The sequence below is a fragment of the Alligator mississippiensis genome, chromosome 7 (assembly GCF_030867095.1).
Source record: "Alligator mississippiensis isolate rAllMis1 chromosome 7, rAllMis1, whole genome shotgun sequence".
NCBI classification, from domain to species: Eukaryota; Metazoa; Chordata; order Crocodylia; family Alligatoridae; genus Alligator; species Alligator mississippiensis.
This window is the reverse complement of record NC_081830.1, coordinates 16,204,894-16,218,524: the sequence shown is the minus strand read 5'-3', so window position 1 is coordinate 16,218,524 and position 13,631 is coordinate 16,204,894. Positions and strand designations below refer to the sequence as shown.

Here is a 13,631-nt window from a genome sequence, read left to right as displayed (position 1 = left end):
TCCCTCTGTGGGCAAGAAACTAAATTATCCTTAGTACTTCTGGGATTATTGATAAAAAGGAAGACATGTTAGCAGGGCTGCTCCAAGCCCAGGGACGTTGAGATGCAGATGAGAGCTCTAATTCTGCACCCTTCTGCAAAGGCATTGCCTGGGGCTCCTGCCCTGGTCACTCACCTCAGTTATACTAGTGTAGAAAATGGAAAATCTGCATTTTTTTTTAAACATATTTACTTGTCTGACAAACTGAAGAAATGTTATTACATGGAGAATAAGACTCTCAAACAATTCTTAATTGTAATTTATATTTCTGTTCCAAATGTTCCTCTGCCTCAATACCCAAACTTTGTTGAATTGAATATTTTACTTACTGTGCTCATCTTAATGGTTTTGTCTTCGGTTTCCTACATTAGATCCTTGAACACCAGGACGGTTTGGTTACTGACTGTCTTCTACTGTATCTAATCCCTTGTCCCCCTATCACTGCACTATCGAGATGCCAGGGGCACGGGTTTCGCAGTCGTCCACCCCTCACTTCACGAGAGAACGGAGAGGGGGAGATCAACATGATTTCTCTCTGAGAAAGAGCTCTGGGTGTAGCTCACATGGAGCCTTGCTGGAATAAAAGGACCGAAGCATCAGCGCAGTGTTTTCTCTATGCATCTTTCCTAAGAGCTCATGGGACTCGGTCCCTAGAGCCTTGCACAGCTCACAAGCACAGACCAGGGACAAACACCCCTGGATTCACTGATTAGACACGGATTCACCGAGTCACTGGAATAGACTCCCCCTGAGGTGGTGCAAACACCAGCTCTGATCACCTTTAAGAAACATTTGGATGCTTACCAAGCTGGGATCCTTTGCCCCTACCTTTGCCCCTTGGGCAAGGGGCTGGACCCGATGATCTGACAAGGTCCCTTCCAGCCCTAACGTCTATGAAATCTGTAATTTTGAAGCCAGAAGGACTGTCATGATTCTCTCATTTGACCTATTGCTGATCACACGTCAGAGGATTTCACTCTGGCTTCTAACTTAGGCCGTGTCTATCCGTGGGCCAATGTTTCTGGGCTTTGCTAATAGCCGCATGGGGCTGATAAGGATTTTTCCTCCCTCCCGTTGCTACAAGTGTCGAGCTTCACCTCACCCCACAGCCCTGCTTTTCTCACAAGCAGTCAGTACTGGCTGCTAATTGGCAGTATTTAGCCACACCTAAAAGGTCTACCCTTCCTGCCCCTGGGCCACTCATAGTCATGCCAGTCACCACGTTTGGGAGCAGGAGGGCATTTTACTGCAGAGTGGGATGGGTGGAGACTTGTGGGGAGATGGGGGTCCTTGCTCTGTACTACAGGGCATGCCTGCTTTATGTGCATCTCCTGAAGGTGTTTTAAACCCCTTGCAGCAGCTGGACATGGACAGTCTTCATCTCCCTCTTTTACCTGTGGCAGATTTCAGTGGTTATAGTGTCTGTGGGCAATATACATTGTAGTGGTGTGACAGGGTGTCTGCATGGTTTTAAAACCAGGTTAAATAAGGTTACATATGTGATAGTTTGGATAGGGAAGATGCTGCCTTGAGCAGGAGGCTGGACCACCCTCCAGAGCTGCTTCCAGTCCTACATTTGTGCTAGTCTGTGATTTATCACATTTGACTTGTACATGGGACCATCCCCTGGTCTACTGTCCAATGTGGACTCTAACTAAGACGTCTCCTGGGAGTGAGATGGTGTTCATCTTTCCAGTTCTCTTTGCTTTTTCTTCCTAAGGACTATAATGGAGGAGAGCCCACAAGCCCAGGAGGATGCAGGTGTGGAAAGAGAGGGTACAATGGCATGGCAGCATGTGGTAGACAACCAGATGAGGGTGGCACAAAATGACCGGAGCTGGGGGGAAAGGTGGGATGATGTCCATTTACATGGTACTATGGGAGATGTGAAGGAATGGGGTCAAGGGCTGGGGGAAGCAGGACAGAGGGGAGAAGAGAAGGGGAGAAGAGAGTGAATCCAAAACACCGGTAAAAGTAGGTTTAGATTGGGTATCAGGACCCTCCACTCAGGGTCAGATGAATCCCTGTATTTGGGATCAGGGAGTAATTTCAATTTATGGTCAGATGGCGAGGACCATGGCAGGGTTTCCCATCCTCCAATGGAAGGGGGTTGCTGTGCACTTTTAGTAACATTTTAGACAGGTTTTGCCTTTGGATAGCAATGGTCCTTCTTCAAGCAGAGGGTTGGAGTAGATGACATCCAGGGGCCCCTTCTAGCTCTATTTTTCTCTGATTGTAGGGGAACTCAGGAGGGCCATCTCCTTCTCCAGCTTCCAACACCTGTGGTTTGGGCGCTTTCTACAACTACACGTTTAGGACTGCCACCTCTCCATTCAAACACCTGAGGAAGCCTGTTTCTTTGCACAGCTCTGCACATCAGCCAACCCCCTCTGCACCCTCAGGTGCATTTGTTTCTGGCCCCATGGACTTGTACAGGTCCAGCTTTTCTAAATAGACCCTCAACTGAACTTTTGCCAGTATTGGCTGCTCATCTTCTCCCTCAAAATGTGCTGCCAAGTGCAACAGTCTGGGGGCTGACCTTGCGTGTGAAGACTGAAGTCAAAAAAGGCGTTGAGCACTTCAGCCATTTCCACATCATTGGTCACTCTGTTGCTTCCACCACTCAACAGGGCACCAACGCTTTCCCTGATCTTCCTCTGGTTGCTGACATACTTGTCGAAATTCATCTTGTTTCCTTCCTCATCCCTGGCTACCTGCAAATCCAACAGCACTTTGCCCTTCCTGATTTCATCCCAGCTGGAATGAGTAATACTCTTACCCTCCTCCCTTGCCATTTCTCCACATTTCCACTTCTTTTACGTTTGTTTTTGGGTTTTCGTCCTGGATATTTGGAAAAGGGCAGGGATAGTGCCCATCTTTAAGAAAGGGAAGAAGAAGGATCTGGGGAACTACAGAACAGTTGTCCTCACCTCATTCCTGGAGAAATCATGGAGCGGGTCCTCCAGAAATCTGTTTGTAAGCACTTGGAGGAGACAAAGGTAATGAGGAACAGTCAGCATGGAGTCACTAAGGGCAAATCATGCCTTTCCAATCTGAGGGAAGAGATGACTGCCCCTATGGATGTAGGGAGAGCTCTGAATGCTCTATACCTGGACTTCAGCAAGCCTTTGGATACAGTCTCCAACAATATTGTTACAAGCAAGCCAAGGAAGTATGGATTGAATGGACTGTGAGGTGGATTGAAAATGGCTGATTGGTTCAGCTCAGAGGGTAGGAATCAATGGGTCACTGTCTAGGTGACAGGTGATATCCAGTGGACTGTCCCTAGGGTTGGGCCCGGGGCCTAGTTCAATATTTTCATCAAAGACCTGAAAGATGTGATGGAGTCACTCCTCATCAAGTTTGAAGGTGACACCAAGCTGGGGGGAGTAGTAGATATGCTGGAGGGTAGGGCTAGGATTCAGAGACACCTCGACAAACTGGAGGATTGGACCAAAAGAAATATCATGAGGTTCAGTAAGGACAAGTGCATAGAAAGACAACGTAGACAATTACACTTGGAAGGAAGTTGAGGAGGTCTTCTAGTTCAACCCCTTGCTGAAAGAAGGACCATCTCCAATTGGATCGTGCCAACCACGACTTTGTCTATCCAGGTGTTAAAAACCTTCAAGGTTGGCAATTCCACAGCCTCTCTCCATTTCAGCTCTCAATAGGATTTCCCTTTCTTCTATTTCTTGTATGTAAACTACATTGCCAGAACTAGCTGCAAATTGCCCAAATTGGACGAGGGGGTGGAAAGCATGCTCTCCAAGTTTGCTGATGACACTAAGATGTGGGGCGAGGTGGACACACTTCGAAGGGAGAGAGAGGCTGCAACTAGATTTAGACAGACTACAAAAGTGGGCAGGTGAGAATAGGATGGGGTTCAACGTAGACACATGCAGGGTGCTGCACCTGGGGAGGAGGAGTCCACAGCATACACACAGGCTGGGGAGTTTCCTTCTTGAAAGCACAGAGGTGGAAAGGGATCTTGGAGTCATTATTGACTCCAAGACGAACATGAGGCGCCGATGCCAGACCACAGCCAGCAAGGACAGCCATACCTTGTCATGCATCCAAAGGTGCATCTCAAGCCGGTCCAGAGACGGGATGCTCCCCCTCTATGCGCCTTTGGTCAGGGCACAGGTGGAGTACTGCATCCAGTACTGGGCGCCATACTTCAGGCCAGCCTGGAGAGGGTTCAGAGGAGGGCCACCCACTTGGTGAGAGGGCAGCAGGACAGGCCCTACGAGGAGAGGCTGAGGGACCTGAACCTGTTCAGCCTCAGCAAGAGGAGGCCGAGGGGGCACCTGGTGGCTGCCTACAAGCTCATCAGGGGGGATCAACAGCAAATAGGCAGAGCCCTGTTCTCCCCAGCACCACCTGAGTTGACGAGGAACAATGGTCATAAGCTGATGGAAAACAGGTTTAGGTTGGAGATCAAAAGGGTGGTCACAATCTGGAACCAACTTCCCAGGGAAGTGGTCCTCGCCCCTACCTTGGGCAAATTCAAGAGGAGGTTGGATGATGACCTGTCTGGGGTCTTGTGAACCCAGCATTCATTCCTGCCTGTGGCAGGGTGTCAGGCGAGATGATCTGTTCAGGTCCCTCCTGACCCTACCTACTATGAAACTATGAAACTGCGTGTCCATATCAGTCAAAACAATCCAATTCCTTACTCTGAAAATTGCCCTTTTGAGTGTCAATTCTGGACAGTTTTCTAAATTGCTAGCAGTATTGTCTTGGAGGAGAAACTTTTTATTCTACTTTTTTTTTTTGTTGGAAACTCTTTTTTCACTGGGGAATGTTGATTATTCTATCTGATTTGAAAGCAAAACACAGTTCATACTTTTCAGGATTTGGGGTGGAACAGCAATCCCAATTTCCATGGAGTTATACAGTACCAGATTCGGGTCTCCACCGAGTTTGCTGCTTCATTATTTCTAAGAAAGGCCATGCTCCTGGAATCAGTGGACTTCATAGGATAGGCTGCTTGTTGGAAGGGATAATGGATTGAGGGACTGGCGGCTCGAAAGCCATTTTGGCTTGACATAGTTAAATCACCTTCCAAAATCCCCAGGCTCACCTATCTACTGTTTCAGGGGGTGAAATAGAAGGACAACCTAAATCCAGCTTCACGACAGTCATGATTTGTATAGAAGCTCAAGTGAGTAGACACTTAGAAGAAATCATTTCCAACACTTCAGCATGGTGTGGAAGAAACCATTAGCTCCCTTGCAAAACCTGTACAAGAAAATCATGATTAAGACTCCCAGCACCAGTGTGCTCACTGACACCTCCTATCTAAAAACTATTATCACTGCCCTTTAAACATTCTCCTACCCTCCTTCCAGATCTCAGATAGGCGAACCTCAAGAAAATATTGTAACACAGAAAGGAGAAAGATCTCACGATATTCTCCAAGAGGCATTTTTTGAGATATAGAAGTTATGTACAAGGTGTTGCAACAGTGCAGTAACAACTGACAATATCAGCATCAAAGCTGAATTTCAACAGACACAAAGACAGTAGCTAGGTCTGAGCAGCATCTTAGAGACTAACTAGTTCAGGGAGACATAAGCTTCAAATTAAATACAGAGCTTATTTTAAATAGTATAGTGCTAAAGCAACAAAATGGGAATCGGTGGAATTAATTTGTAATAATAACACAGTTGGTTGTTCCTATAAAGATGTTCATTGGAACCACAGTCACTAGAGAATAACTGACATCTTTGTTGGAATAAACCACCTCCATCGCACCAGTTTCCACAGAGCTGCTTTGATGTCCTTGTTTCTCATGCTGTAGATGACCGGATTCATCATTGGTGGGATCATGGAATAGAGAACAGACAGCATGAGGTCCCGAGCTGATGGGGACCCAGATGTGGGCTTCATATGGGCAATCGTCCCAGTGCTAAGCAGCAAGGTGACAACAATGAGGTGGGGAAGGCAGGTGGAAACTGCTTTGTGCCGGCCCTGCTCAGAGGGGATTCTCAGTACAGTAGTGAATATCTGAATATAAGACACAAATATAAATGCAATGCAAACAAGACCTAAACATACACCAAAGATAAGGATCTGAATTTCACTAGAAAACACCTCCGAGCCAGAAATCCTAAGGAGCTGGGGGATTTCACAGAAGAACTGGTTGACGATGTTGGAGCGGCAGAAGGGCAGCCTAAAGGTGTTCCCCGTGTGCAGGGCAGAGTACAGAAGAGCAGTGCTCCAGCCCATGGCTGCCATTTGCAGACAAGCTCTCCTGTTCATCACTGTCACATAGTGCAGTGGTTTGCAGATGGCGATGTATCAGTCGTAAGCCATGATGGTGAGGCTGGCAAGGTCTGCTGTAAGGAAGAAGAAGAAGAAAAAAACTTGGGTGACACATCCAGAATAGGAAATCAGCCTGGTGTTCAGTATGGCATTGGCCATGGATTTGGGGACAATGACAGAGATGGATCCGATGTCGAGGATGGACAGATTGAAGAGGAAGAAGTACATCGGGGTGTGGAGGTGGCTGTCCATGGCTATGAGCATGATAACAAGGAGATTGCCAATCAGGGCTGCCAGGTATATTGTTAGAAAAGTGGCCAAGTGCAAGATGTGCAATCCCAGGGCATCGGAGAACCCCAGGAGCAGGAACTCAGTCACCGTGGTGCAATTGGATATCATCATCCACTTTGCCACTTTGGATGCCTGTGGAGGGAAAGGGAATGACTGTGTCAGGACAAGAGGAAGAAAGACAAAAAAACCCATATTTCTTATGCATAATTGTCTATGACTTGATTTTTTTTAGAGGTCTGCTTTATTTTCAGTTCAAAGGGAGTTATGTGATAAGAATCAGGGTTCCCAAACTGACAAAGTTTTTCATGATGTTTTAAAAAAAAAATCAGATTATAGAGGCATTGCAGCCAAAAAGCAAACAGGTAAAATATTTTATCAGAGCTTTTGCAGACACCTTGTATGAGCACTAGTGAGTGGCAGTGACATTTCCCACGTCTGTGAAAATGGAGTAGTTGTCAGTGGATTATCACACTGACATAAACCGCTCCAGCTCTTTTCTAGTCCAAGGGGCCATGTCAGTTCATGTGAGGTGCAGGTCCATTGCAAGTCCATGTGATGTGGGAAAAGGGAATAATTACAACCCCAGATCCTATCATTATATGAATGTCGGTGCCTGAATCTTACCCATGGGCAGCTGAGCATTTAATTATGAAATCAAAAAGGTCATCCCATAGTATTTCCATTTTCCTAGGGACATAGAACCTAGACACAGCCAGCATCTTATGGTCTAAGTCATCTGGAAAGATTGCAATCAAATGGCTGGCCGGATGTGCACAAGGCTGTGTCTTCAAACTGACTTCAAGTTTCAGAAATATATATAAGCATGGGCTGTCAACATCCCTGCATGGTCTCTATATTTTATAAGTCATGTATTTCAAAGTTATTTGGCCTTTTCTTTATTAGTTTATTCTGAAAATCTTCAGTGGCCAGCAAACTAGATGACTCTTGGTACTTCAGGGGTTACTGGTAAAGAGGGAGACATGCTAGCAGGGCAGCTCCAAGCCCAGGGCAGGTTGTGATGCACAGAGCATGGCTGCTGCCCTGCTTCCCCGCTCACTTACATTACTGTAGAAATGGTAAACATTTCAGGACAGAAGTCTGCTATTTTTCATGAAAATACTTCTCTACTTACTTTTTCTAACAACTGTAGAGATGTTATCAAATGGAGAATAAAGTTCTGAAATAATTTTAAATAATTCATTATAATTTCTATAAAAGATCCTCTCTATTAAACTCCAAACATTATGGAATTGAATAAATTACTTACTGTGTTTGTTTTAATGATTTTGTCTTCAGTTTCCCACATTAAATCCTAGGGCAGCTTGATTACTGACCATCTAACTCCTGCCTCCAATCTCTTGCCCCCCATGACTGTGCTATCTAGATGCCAGGGATACACATTTCTTGGCGGCGTGCACTCCTCGCTGAGCAGGAGAACTGAGAGGAGTTGATGCAAAACGATGAGTCCCTGAAGAAGAGCTGGACGTGCAGCTGCCTTGGAGCTGTACTGCAATGGAGGGACTGAAGTCGCAGTCAGTGAGTTGTCTATGTATACGTTGGGAGGTCTTGTGGGTCTGTTTCCCTAGAGCCCTGTACAGCTCAGAAGCAGAGCCCAGGGGCAAACACGCAGGATTCACAGATATTGAAGCCAGAAGGACTGTCCGTAGTCTCCCATTGGACCTAGTGCTGACCACATGTCAGAGGATCTCGCTGTGGCTTGTAACAGGCTGCATCTATCATTGGGCCAATGTGTCTAGGCTTTGCAACATTGGGTTGGGAATAATTTTTCCCCTCTCCTGTTGCTAACAGTGTCAGGACCCCCCTCTCCTGACAACCCTGCCTTCCTCAGCAGCACTGGGGGTTGGCTGCAGCCCAGGATAAAGGTTTTTTCCCTGTCCGCCAAGGGACCTGTCAATCACCACATTTGGGAGCAAGAAGGAAGTTTACTGTAGAGACACATGGGCAGAGACTTATGGGGGAAGGAGGGTCCTTTCTGTGTAATGGGGTGGAGTGGGCTGGTGGCTTATTTCTATATCCTGAATGTGATTAAAAACACTTGCAGGAGCAGGATGCTGACAGTCTTCATCTCCCTCTTTTCCCTGCAGGAAATTTTGATCGTTTTAGTGACTGTGGGCAATATGCCTTGTAGTGGTGTGACTGGGTGTCTGCATCATTTTAGAAACAGTTTAAACAAGGTTTCATAAGGGAAAGCTTGCATAGGTAAGATGATGCGTTGACTAGGGGGCTGACCTCCAGAGCTGCTTCCAGTCCTACGTTTGTATTAGCCTGTGATTTATCACACTTGCCTTGTACATAGGCCCATCCCCTGGTCAGCTCCCAGGTTTGGACTCTAACTAAGACTTCCCTAGGAAATGAGATGGTGTTTCTCTTTAGAGTCCTGTCTGCTCTTTCTTCCTAAGTACTGCCATGGAGGAGAGCACACCAGCCCAGGTGGGTGCATGGGTAGAAAGAGAGGGACCAAGGACATGGTAGCAAGTGGTAGATGAACAGATGAGGCTGACACATACTGACCTTAGCTTGGGGGAAAAGTGCAACGATGTCCACATACATGTTAACATTGGAGATGTGAAGAAATGGGGGCAAGGGCCAGAGGGAAACAGGACAAAGGGGAGTAGAGACGGGGAGAAGAGAGAAAATCCAAAACACCAATAAAGTAGGTTCAGATTCGTTATCAGGAGAACGTCTTCACTGATGGACCAATGGGGCAGTGGACTAGACTGATTAAGGATGTTGTACAATCTCAATCGTTGGAGGTGTTCAAGGGGATGGATTAGCATTGGTCAGGCATTATCTAGGAATAGCTACATCCATGTTCGTCTCTGGTTATTTCCAATTCCTCTGGTCTTTGCTGTTTTCTGCCCGAGATAAGGAAGGATTTTCTCTCCACTCTTTTTGCTACATGTGTCATGGGGTGGGGAGTTTCTTCTCCCTTTAGAAGCATTGGGTGGTAACTGAAATCAAGGTTGGGGATTTTGACTGATATGCCAAAGCTCCTGTCAGACTAAACCCCCAAGATCATGAGCTAGAGAGTCTGCCCCACCAGTCCAGGTCAGACAAAACCCCACACTTGGGATCAGGAAGGATTTTCAACTCATGGTTAGATAGGTAAGAACCAGGTTTCCCCCCACCCCCCACCCCTTCCTCCATGTCTATCTGGCAGCCAGTATTAAGTGGAGTGGCAACAGGGGTTGGGTCCAGAACCAGTTTATTTTCAATACTGTTGTCGACAACTGGGAAGATGGCATACAGCACACCCTCAGCAAGTCTGCTGATGACACCAAGCTGGGGGCAGTAATAGATATGCTTGAGGGCAGGGCGATGATTCAGAGGGACCTCGAGAAATTGGACGATTGGACCAAATGCAATCTCTTGCTCTTGTTGTTACTGAAGCTCATAATCCTCCATGTAGCATGGAACAATCCTATGCACTGGTACAGACTGGGACTGACTGGCTAAGTAGCAGAGCCTAGGGGTTAAAGTGGATCAGAAGGTGAATATGAGCCAACACTGTGCCCTTGTTGCAAAGAAGGCCAATGGTAATTGTGCTGCATTAGCAGGAGCATAACTACAAGATCAAAGGAAGTGATTCTTCCCCATGTTTGGCACTGGTGAGAGCACAACTGGAGGACTGTGTCCAGCTTTGTGCCTCCCACTACTGAAAGGATGTAGACAGACTGGAGAGAGTCTATTGGAGGGCAGGAAAAATTGTTAAGGGACCAGGTTACATGAGTTATGAGGAGAGGCTGAAGGAACTGGGCTCATTTAGTTTGGTGAAGAGAAGACCAACATGGTGTTTAATAGCAGCCTGCATCTCCCTCAGGGGTGGTTACAAAGAGGATGGAGCGCTGTTGTTCTCCATGGTAGCAGATGATTGAACAAGGAGCAATGGTCTTGAGTTCAGTTTAGATATTAGGAAAAAAAAATCTTATTAGGAGGGTGGTAAAGCCGTGGAACAGGCTACCCAGAGGCGTGGTAGAAGCTCCATCCTTGGAGGTTTTGAATACCCAGATAGACAAAGCCTTGAGTGACATGATGAAATTTAGAGCAGCCCTGCTTTGAGGTGTGTGTTGGACAAGGTGATCTCCTGAGGTCCGTTCCAATCCTAATTTTCTATGACCCTAAGATTAGTCATTGGTTTAGAGCAGCATTATCTACAGGGAAAACATCCCTCAGAGTTTTACAACAACACTCCTCTCATATAATGATAGAAGCATAGAAAATTAGGGATGGATGGGACTTCAGGGTGTCATCTAGTCCAGCATTGGGTGTTGGCTGAAATCAAGTTTGGGGATTTTGAATGATATGCTAAAGCTCCTGCTCAAACTAAAGCCCCAAGATCATGAACTACGGAGTCTTGCCCCACCAGTCTGGGTCAGACAAATCCCTATACCTGCAGTCAAAGAAAGACTGTCTCCAGTTGGCTCATGCCAACCATGGCTTGGTCTAGCCCAGTCTTACGACCCTCCAAGGAAGGAGATTGTTCCACCTCTCTGCTTTTCAGCTCGACGCAGACTTCTCCTTGCTTCTGTTTCTTGTATGAACACCACGTTGCCTGAACTAGCTTCAAATTGCCTAACAGAAGGAGTCACTATCAGTCAAACTAACTGATTCATACCTTTCAAAATTCCCTTTTGGGTGTCAATTCTGGACAGTTACCTAAACTTCAGCTATTTTTTTTTCTTTTGGAGGATGCTGTCCTCCGGGGCATTCTGGGAAATGTGGATTATTCTCTCTGATTTGAAAAAAAAAAAACACATTTCATACCGTGACAGGATCTCCCAAGGAATACAAATCCCAATTTCAATACAGTTGTACAACAGATTGGGGTCTCTACTGAGTTTCCTTTCACATCCATTCTAAACAAAGTCACACTATTTGCATTATTGAAATTCTTGGCATAGGCTGCTTCTTGGGAAGGTGAAAGTAGCTGCTACTGGTCCTGAAAGGATTAAGGGACTAGTAGTGAGAACATCATTTGGGCTTGATATACTTAAATCAGCTGCCTAAATCCCTAGGTTTACCTATCTACAGGTTCCCTATACTGGAATACAAGGACAGCCAAAATCCAGCATCACTGCAGTCATGACGTGCACAGGAGCTCTAGTGTGTACACACTTACAGGAAATCATTTCCATCTCTTCAGTCTTGTGGGGAAGAAAACCATTAGCACTCTTGCAAAACCCATACAAGGAAAGCATGACTGAAAGAACCAGCCCCTAAGTAATGACTGACACCTACTATCTAAAAACCATTATCACTCCCTTTTAAACCTTCTCATACACTCCTTCCAGATCCCAAAAAATCAAACCTCAAGAAAACTTTTTAACCCAGACAAGACAAAGATCCAGTGATTTTCTCCACCAAGGCATCTTATAAATATTTAAGGTATATAAAAACCGTTGCAACAGTGCACTAACAAATGACAATATCAGCATCAAAGATAAAATTTAACAAATACAAAAAGATTACTGAGAACAGAGTGGTACCTTAGAGACTAACTAGTTCAGTGAGATATAGGGTGAAAATTAGATAGAGAGGTTATTTAAAATGGTGTAAACCTAATGAAACACAAATGAGATTAGTTAACTAGATCTGTATGAATAACACAGCAGATTGTTTCTATAATAACTCCACTACAGACACTGGTGGAGTTAATTAGTATTAAAACAGCTCAGTTTCTATAAAGATGTTCAGTGGAACCACGATCACTGGAGAACAATTGACATCTTTGTCACAATAAACCACCTCCATCTCAGCAGTTTCCACAGAGCTGCTTTGATGTCCTTGTTTCTCATGCTGTAGATGACCGGATTCATCATTGGTGGGATCATAGAATAGAGAACAGACACCATGAGGTCCAGAGCTGATGGGGACCCAGATGTGGGCTTCATATAAGCAATCACACCAGTGCTAGCCATCAAGGTGACAACAATGAGGTGGGGAAGGCAGGTGGAAACTGCTTTGTGCCGGCCCTGCTCAGAGGGGATTCTCAGCACAGTAGTGAATATCTGAATATAAGACACAAATATAAACGCAATGCAAACAAGAACTAAACATGCACCAAAGATAAGGATCTGAATTTCACTAGTAAACACCTCCGAGCCAGAGATCCTAAGGAGCTGGGGGACTTCACAGAAGAACTGGTTGATGATGTTGGAGTGGCAGAAGGGCAGCCTAAAGGTGTTCCCCGTGTGCAGGGCAGAGTTCAGAAGAGCAGCACTCCAGCCCGTGGCTGCCATTTGCAGACAAGCTCTCCTGTTCATCACTGTCGCGTAGTGCAGTGGTTTGCAGATGGCAATGTATCGGTCGTAAGCCATGACGGTGAGGATGGCAAGGTCTGCTGGAATGAAAAAGGCAACAAAAAAAACTTGGGTGACACATCCCGAATAGGAAATCAGCCTGGTGTTCAGTATGGCATTGGCCATGGATTTGGGGACAATGACAGAGATGGATCCGATGTCGAGGATGGACAGATTGAGGAGGAAGAAGTACATCGGGGTGTGGAGGTGGCTATCAACGGCTATGAGCATGATAACAAGGAGATTGCCAATCAGGGCTGCCAGGTATATTGTTAGAAAAGTGGCCAAGTGCAAGATGTGCAATCCCAGGGCATCGGAGAACCCCAGGAGCAGGAACTCAGTCACCGCGGTGCAATTGGACGTCATCATCCACAGTGCCTTTTGGGATGCCTGTGGAGGGAAAGGGAATGACTGTGTCAGAAAAAAACACCATTTTCCTGGCCATAATTCTCCTTGACTTGATTGTTTTAGAGGTCCACCTGATTTTCAGTTGAAAAGGAGTTTTCTGATAGAAATCAGGGTTCCCAAAGGACAATGTTTTTCATGATACATTAAAAAGAAAAATTGTATAATTGTGGCATTTTATTGAAAAAGTGATCAGGAAAAGTATTTTATCAGAGCTTTTGCCCTGTCACCCTGTCACACCCTGTCACTGCCACTCACTAGTGCTCATACATTTCCCACATCTGTGAAAGTGGAGAAGGTGTCAGT

General features: G+C 45.8%; 1 protein-coding gene across 1 annotated transcript; it reads right to left on the bottom strand.

Annotated features, from left to right (window-relative positions):
- Nucleotides 1-12,326: 12,326 nt before the first annotated feature.
- Nucleotides 12,327-13,244, bottom strand: LOC132251854 (olfactory receptor 14L1-like; the record flags this gene model as incomplete). Its single annotated transcript, XM_059731772.1, has 1 exon — nucleotides 12,327-13,244. A coding segment is annotated over one exon (918 nt), but the record flags the coding sequence as incomplete, so codon positions are not given.
- Nucleotides 13,245-13,631: the final 387 nt, after the last annotated feature.